The sequence below is a fragment of the Callorhinchus milii genome, unplaced genomic scaffold, assembly GCF_018977255.1.
Source record: "Callorhinchus milii isolate IMCB2004 unplaced genomic scaffold, IMCB_Cmil_1.0 Scaffold18, whole genome shotgun sequence".
NCBI lineage: Eukaryota > Metazoa > Chordata > Chondrichthyes > Chimaeriformes > Callorhinchidae > Callorhinchus > Callorhinchus milii.
Window position 1 is genome coordinate 5,551,740 of NW_024704759.1, and position 8,231 is coordinate 5,559,970.

General features: G+C 42.1%; 1 protein-coding gene and 1 long non-coding RNA gene across 3 annotated transcripts in view; one reads left to right on the forward strand and one right to left on the reverse strand.

Annotated features, from left to right (window-relative positions):
- The window catches only part of gnas (GNAS complex locus), a 69,462-nt gene extending 66,240 nt beyond the window's left edge, over nucleotides 1-3,222 (forward strand). The window contains exons 11-13 of one of the 2 annotated variants that reach the window (XM_042341705.1): nucleotides 587-654; nucleotides 1,690-1,804; nucleotides 2,178-3,222. In XM_042341705.1, the coding sequence (XP_042197639.1) occupies nucleotides 587-654; nucleotides 1,690-1,804; nucleotides 2,178-2,212 (218 nt within the window). In that variant the 3' untranslated portion in view covers nucleotides 2,213-3,222. Of the gene's footprint in view, nucleotides 1-586; nucleotides 655-1,689 lie in introns of both variants that reach the window. The other variant, XM_042341706.1, reaches the window with a different exon arrangement.
- A 2,692-nt stretch (nucleotides 3,223-5,914) lies between these two features.
- Nucleotides 5,915-8,230, reverse strand: LOC103171624. The gene is made up of 2 exons (XR_486838.2): nucleotides 7,806-8,230; nucleotides 5,915-6,670 (listed from the first exon to the last, which is right to left on the reverse strand). It is a non-coding gene; the product is annotated as an uncharacterized LOC103171624 (long non-coding RNA).
- Between the last annotated feature and the right edge of the window lies 1 nt (nucleotide 8,231).

Sequence of the window (8,231 nt, forward strand, 5' to 3'; positions counted from 1 at the left end):
CCATTCCTAACTTGGTGTTAATTTCATCTTCCTTTACCATTTCGAACCTTTATTAAATGCACATATAACATTCAATGCCCTGTGTATAAAAGATGCAAATTATCAGCATCTGTACAATAGTTTTCCTTCGGATAGCAACATTCAATATTGTCATAGGTTGCTCACTGTAAAAATCTAATTGCCTGGGTAAGGATACGTCACTCCAGAATAGTTAAGGATAGTTAAAGAATGTAACCACTTTATGTGGAGTACTGTAGCGTAGTGGTTAGAGTGCTTGTCTCACAAGTGAGAGGACCCGGGTTCGATTCCTGGGCAGGGCTAAACCTTAGGCAAGTTTGCTTACCCAACATGCCTTTGTTTCCCTAGCAGTAAGTAGGAACCCAGTTGTTAGTCGATTGGCGGATTACTTTCTTAGGAAATAATCCCTTCAAAAAATAGATAAAGATAATAATTTGGTTACATAATCCACAACTGCTTGTGGGACACTTCTATGCAGTGACTTGGTAAGTCGCTATATCAAATACAAGGATTATTATTGTTATTATTTGTGCCTGGAATGACGTATTGTCGTCTAACTCTAAAACAGCATCACCGGAACCTGGTGAAGATCCAAGGGTCACAAGAGCCAAGTACTTCATAAGAGATGAGTTTCTGGTAAGTTCACCTACAACATTTCAGGTCTCTGTTCAACATTCTATATTTGTATTGATCCTGGTTAGGAGAGAGCAAAATAGGTTAGGAACACCTTAACTAGGGTATGACTTGAATATGCCCAGTGGGAGCAACACTAAAGCTGTTTACACGAATAAAGGCCTGTATAAAAGTTCATCTGCCAGATTCTGTGCTACTATTCCACAAAAAAGTAATATAGCTTGTCCAGCCAAGAATTTGTGCATCCAAAATGTTGACTGTGGAGAAAGAGACGCAAGAGTGTTCCAGAATCATTGCCTTCACCCATTGGAAATAGCATAGATTAGTGTAGACATGGTGGTTTTTCTCTCTTGCTGCTGTAAGTGACGTATTGCAGATCACATATCTAGTTAATGCAAAATATTAGCAGTTTATTTCAGAATTTCAAGTTTCCTTTTGGAGCCACAGATAATGTTATTAAAGAATTGCGGAAATCTGGAGAGCTGAAGAATTCTGTGCAGATCTCTAAACTGAGATAACTCCTTGTACAGAGCACTTTCTCTCTGAAAGGCAGAGTTCCTTACATGTTAAAAGATTCTTCACACCAGAAGCCAAGGAAATAATTAAGCGAGAGGAAGAAAAGTTTCCTTGGTTAGTGCTTCAAACTACCTCTAGCAATGGTGTGCCACTAGAACAGAAATATATCAATTCCTTGATCAGGAAGGATAGGGATCCTTCCATGCATTTGGATTCCTTTCTCTTCCCACTACAAGGCCCAGTAATGCCTGATCATCTGTTGCATATTACAGCAGCACTACCTGTATTTTGGGGTCAACCATTGAATGAAGGCAAGGTTGGTAACCCTACTGTTGAGTACGGAACCCAGAGACTTGTGCTGGAGGTAAGGTGGGTGATAGTAACTCACCTCCCCAGTCACTGGTGATGGAGATACAGGTGAAGGTGATACCTGCTGTTGTGATGGACTAAATCTGTTTAAAGATTGACTGTGTTGATTTTGGTTACATTTGAGGGCTAACAGTTTCTCTCCTTGCCTTACAGAGAATCAGCACAGCAAGTGGTGACGGAAGGCACTACTGCTACCCTCATTTCACATGCGCAGTGGATACAGAGAACATCCGCAGGGTGTTCAATGACTGTCGGGACATTATTCAACGTATGCACCTTCGTCAGTATGAGTTATTGTGATGGCGAGCACTTGTTTCTGTGTTTTGGACTCTTTATTCCTCATTTAACTTGCCCACACAGGGTGGTAGAGAACTGCCTCCACTCTTCTCCCTGCTGGACAATAGCAGCACTTTTTGCTTGCCTCTGTCCCCGGACAGTGTGAGATGGCACCACCTAGACGGCCATTTCCGTGTGGGTCTCCCTACTACTTTAACGAAACNAAAAAAAATGCCCTGAACAAGGAGTACCTGAAGGATTTTAAAAAACACAAAAAAAACACAATTGGGAAAACCTTGCTCCCAGGTAAACCGCGCTGTTGTGTGCACACATAAACCCATACTATCGAACCTATCCATTCACAGCATCAGAAAACATGAAGGTGCCAAGTCCAAGCTGAAGACTAGACCTCCTCTGTGATGTTATCCAGGCCTGACATGGTGTGGAGCGGAGATGTTGCAGATCTGAACAGTGCAAAAAGAGAGAGATCCAATAAAACCTTGCTGCTTTTAGGGGGAAGTTTTAAATAAAATAAAAGTCTTTGGCAGTCCTTGGACCTAGAACGTGATGAACTGCTTTTGGCTTGTGATTGTAGAAAGAATTAACCACACACACTGTCTCAGTTCTCTACAGATGAACATCAGCTTTGTCCATTAACTGGACTGTAGTCTAATGATTTCCTCTTCCTTCTCCTGCCTTCTCTACTCTCTCTCCCCTTATTCGTTCCTCTTCTCCACCTCCATTTTTTTATTTTACTGCTGGATTATTATTCTTGTACAGACTGTAAAATGTATTATTTTGTACAACTTTATTGAAAATAACTTGTAGAAGATCTTTGTGCCTTGATTATGGCTGTACCTGTAAAATGAGCTAAGATGTAAGTATGTTTGATTGCGCTGTACAGCTTTGTCAGCCTTATCTGCAGCACTAGCTCAAGGTAGGGAGTTTATCTGTAGTTTAGTTTTTTTTTCTGGTTCATAAAGAAGGAAAAATGCTGTTTAGTATAAAAGTACAAAATTGTGCAAATTAACCACTTTAAAAGTGAGGTCTTCAACAAGTGACCCGATGTCACAGCATCATTGCTTTTTAATTTTAGCTTTAACTCATTTCAATCTATCCAAATGCAAACATGGCTTGTTTCTACATAAACCAAATTTTGCTACAAATTATAAATGTTAGTCTTTGGTCATTCATAGTCCTTTTTAAAAAGAAAAGCAAAAAAAAGTGTAGGCGTTGTATGAATATGGTGAACTGAACATCGATAGACCTGGTTCCACCAGTTCAGCCAACAGCTGCTGTTTGTGTTGGTATTAGTAACTACAATGCAAGGTCTAGCCCTTGTACTTGGCCTCAATTCCAGTTGCAAATGACATTTTTATTTCTCTTTTAATAAAGAGATACCTTAGAACATTTTGTTTATATATTAACTATACTGTAGCATCAAGTGACGACGTGTGGATTTTTTCTTATAAACTTGAATAATTTATGCAAATTATATGCTCAGAACAAGTTGAGGTACAAAAAAAAAGCAAAAATCACTGTAGCAATAAGAAAGCATGTAATTTTAGTAACTGCTACCCTGCTTTATATTTTATACCCAGGTGTTTTATGTCTTGAGTGTTTTTCATGTGTCAAGATTGCCTGTACAATTTGTACAGGCTAAAATTACAGTTGTAATAACAGATGTAGTACACAGTGTTAGCCTATATTACTCACCTTCCCCCAGTTGATTTCAGCACCCGTTTAGTGTGACACCCAGCTTCGTTTGTTGCGATCACACAAGGCGAAGGAGCAGCGAGAGGGTTCAGTTTTGGTGAAGATGTCTTGATGGGTGAACATTAAGGTAATGATCATAGTTTGAGAAAGCAATGGCAATATTTAAGAATCTTTGAGAAAAACCCATCAAAGTCCCAGGTTTCATTTGTTGAATCTGATGAATTAACTGATCTCAGCTGACAACATCCTCCTTTAGTCCCTGAAGCCTTAGGCTGGAGAGACACTATCAGCCAGGGTTCAAGGTTGTTGAGATCCTTGCTGGAAGTTTGGGTTTGTGGTATTGGGTATTAATAAGATTAGACTTCATGTGCCACAAGCATAGTCAGGCACTTCCCAGCACAAGATCTTTTCACCTCCCTGTCTTTGGCTGTCTGGGATAAGCAATTCTCTTCCTGAATCCAGGTCAGCACTGTGGCGACCAAGTACACATATTGACAAGACATTCAGTACTGCTGTGCGAACAGCTTTGGGATCACAGACCTTATGAACTGATAGGATTCTACGAACTGATGGCTTTGAAAGTTCAGAACTGAATCCAGTATTGACTCATTGTAAACCACTGGAAGTTATAATATACTGGCTGCTCGGTTACCAGGCTGAGTGGACTCAGTGCCAGGAAACAGCAGTTTTGAGAAAAAAGGATTGTCTGGTTCCAGTTCTGTTTAGTGTTGCGTGATCCTACAAACTAAAAGTTTTGAACCAATGGCTTGTGTGTCTAAACAGAATAGCTGCACAGAGTAGGTCCCAGGAACCAGGCTTCTTGGTTTTGCTTTGTGTCAAGATGTTTGTTGCCAGATGTAACTAACCACCACCATCAATAGTGCAGTAACTATTCTGATAGGATGTCTTCAAAGCATAGCAAAGCACAGGTTAAACTGTTCCTTTTACTCTTTGACAAATTATTATTTTACTCACGTTGAAAGATAACAATGCACTACCGTGCTTAAATGCAAAATCAGGAATCTAGTTATAATAATGCTTGCATTTGCTATAGAGCCTTATCACATCAAGACATCTCACAGAATATACTGTAAAGTAAATTGATTATATTTTTTGGGGGGGGCAAAAGCCAATTGCACACAGCAGTGGCCCAAAAACAGTTGTGAACTAAGTGACCAAATTATTATTTTTTCTTGGAGGGCATTATTACCCAGTTATGCGATCTGCCAATCGACTAACAACCGGGTTCCTACTTACTGCTGGTAAACAGATGTGTGAAGTACGAAAACTTGCCTAGAGTTTTGAACTCGGGTCCCCTCGCTTGCGAGGCGAGTGCTCTAACCAGTACACTGCAGTTAGTTGCTTAAAGGCAGTCTGAGCCTAACACTGATACAAATATGAATAATCTTTTGGTTCCTTGCAAAAGAAATTCCTCCCCCCACCCCCACCAGTGGGTATGAACATCTCTGGAGAATGAGAGAAAAACAAAGATAGGTCAGCCTTGGCTTCCAACACCATGTCATTGGCGTCACCATGGAGTTGAAAAACGCCTTCAACCAGGTTGATTTACTGCTTTCCATTCTTTTCCTTCTAATGACCTTCAAAGTGGTTGGAATTCATAGAGGCCAAATGTAAGATTCTAATAAAAATGATAAAAGGCCAGAGTTACTGAGGAAATTCAGCCTTCGGTCTTTCTAGTTTCTGGTCAGCTATTGATCGCTGAGCTGGTCGCACACCACCTTGGTACTCTTTCCCAGCGTGCTTATTAATCACACCAGTCGGTACGGGAGAGAGCTTGGTTAATGTTGGGTGTATTGCTCCGTCCTCTCAAGCTCTGCCTGAAGTTACTCTCTTGTTCAAATCTGTAGTGTCCTGGAATTCTAGCATTTTATGCTGTTTCAGATTTCCAGGACAGTACATTCGGACGAAAAATAAGGTCAGCACAATTTCACCACGAATATAGGAAAGGATCTTTAAATATGAAGATATTCTTATTTCTTCCTGTATTTCTGGTGAAACTATAATGGTGGTGTATGTTAAAACAAGAACATAAGGCTTGCTAGGCAAAAGAAGACCAAGGACCATCCAGTTTGCCTTCCACCAACCTGGTAGTCGCATGCACATATCATGTCCCAAACTATATACTATATATAGTTCTGCCGAAGGGTTGTGGACCCGAAATATTGACTCACTTTCCTTTCTCCGTAGATGCTGTCTGACCTGCTGAGTGGTCCCAGTGCCTTGTTTTAGATTTATATACTATATATTGCAGAGGGTGACTTACTCTGACACTTTCCCTGTCGGAAAGCGCACATTCAGTTGTATAGCTCCTTGATGTTGTACAACATAGTAGACCACAAACAATGAATACCAGCAAACCAAAGTGCAGGAATTAAAGCACATTTCACTAGAATGTGTCTATTTAATAATTTCTGAGAACTGGCTGGAATACAAGTAGTTACAGAGATGCTACTCTTGACCTCTCATGTCTGAGTGAACAATATACTGAGCCAGTCAGACCAGCAATTCCCGAAGTCTTGATCTGTGATCAGTGATCCATTTCAAAATCTCAGCCAGAGCAGGGGTAGAACAGTGCAATTAGTCCTGATGTTTGACCTTGAGAGAGGGGTGAGGATCAGCAAACATTTTCATCCTGATTTCTCACTGGACAGCGACAAATTGCATTTATATAGCTCCTTTCACTTCGAGAGAACCCAAGGTGCTTGACCGTGAAGGGTTTACACTTGAGCTGGGGGTTGGAGTCGAGAGGAAGGCAAGAGGTGGGTAGGGGTGGAAAGGTGACCGAAGACACGGTGTAGTGATAGCTGCTGGAAGTGGACGTTTGATAATAGCGATGATTTTTCTTTCGCTTCTCCCTCCCCCCACCCCTAACCTCTGCACCAGTCCAGGATGTTAAAAGAAGTGGTCAATTGAGAAAGTTTAGTGAAAGTCCTGGGGAAAATGCCCGCGTCTGCATCACCTTTAGGAAGAGAATTGGTGACATGTTGACATTTTGGTTATGTAGTCCAGTGCTCATTTTGTAGGTGGTCACAACAGCCATGGAGCGTGTAGCCAATTTTTGCCTTGACACTGGGAAAAAACAACCCCGTCTTCCAATAGTGCCATGGAATTTGCCATTCACCTGAAGAGACAGACGGGATGTCAGTTAAACGTCTCATCGTGGCACCTTGATGTGTTCCTCTAGCATTGCACCAGAATGTCAGGCTAAACTGAGTTCAAAGTTCCAAGGTATACGGTAAACTCCTGATAATGTGACCCTGACTTAACTAGTGATTCCCTACCTACTTAAGTGGCCATACTGTTAATATCCTGGCAGTTTCCCAAGCAAAATGTTAATAATATCATAATAATAATAATAATCCCTATAGTTGATATAGCACTTTTCACGTCGGGAGGACGTCCCAAAGCGCTTCACAGAACACACTGTAAAGTGAATTGACTGTATATTTGTGGGCGAACGCGGCAGCCAATTGCGCACAGCAATGTCCCACAAACAGTCGTAGATTGAAAATGACCAATTTATTATTGTTTTTGGTTTTGGAGGGATTATTATTAGGCTCTGTGTGGAGTAAGGAAACTTGCCCAAGGTTTCGCCCTGACCTGCCTGGAATTGAACTCAGGTCTCTCGCTTGCAAAGCGAGTGCTCTAACCACTGAGCTACAGGACTCCACGATAAGGGAGCTTTACTTGGTGCTCCGCTTAACATGTAACTGGTCGTATTCTAGAAATGAGTGATTACAATGTAAAATTGGTAGAATACCTCATCTTGTATCACACAGCCCTATCCTGTCAGGATATGATGGGAGGCCACAGCACAGCCCTCCAATAGATCAGAGGCCTCTGTGATGTATCTGAGAATGTACGCCCAACCTCTGCTGAACACCTGCATCAGTCACAGTACCCCCTTGTGGCCAAGGAGGACTTATGCCCAACTAAACTCACCACAGCTCTTTTCCCTTGGAGTGACCAGTTATCCAGAATTTACTCCACATCCATTTGAACACACAGCACATGGCATTAGCAAAATATTGATGTTTTTACCCGCTTTTTTTTTAACTTGTTCAACAGCTAAACAAGTAGGGTGGTCCTAGCTGGAGAAGCAGCAGGAAGCTTAATGAATTGGGTAAGCAGACCCTAAAAAAAAAAACTCTTGCAAGAAAGATATGGAAGCGCACGTGGTCGCGGCGCGCAGCGCAACAAACTAAATCGATTGTAAAGTGCCGAACGGTAAGTGTAAAAGTATTCTTTATGTGTACCGCCAATCCTGAGGTGGAAGCGACACACCTGCCAATGACGTGGGATTGTTCAGGAACGACTCCCGTCGTCGTTGCTCTGCTCACCTCCTGGTACCGATTTCAGTTCGAGAACTCGATGCCTACACTGCTGTTCGCGCGTAATTCAGTACAGAGTCGTTCGGGCGGGAGTCTCATTCGCAATGGTTCCCCCAGGATTTCCGCCAGAATTTCCGTCAAGCCTCAGGGACTCCGCTCCCGGGGTAGGTCGTGTCACCGGAAAATACCCGGATTAATCCCAAGAGCTCCTGATGTGAACCTGTGCGGAATTTAACCCTTAGCAACTGACGTAGCGGTTCGGTCCCCTCTTCCGAGTCTTCTCAAAGCGCTTCGCAGGAGGTATTGTCCAGTGCATTGGGGGCCGTGTGTTTAACAGCCGGGGATTGAGTG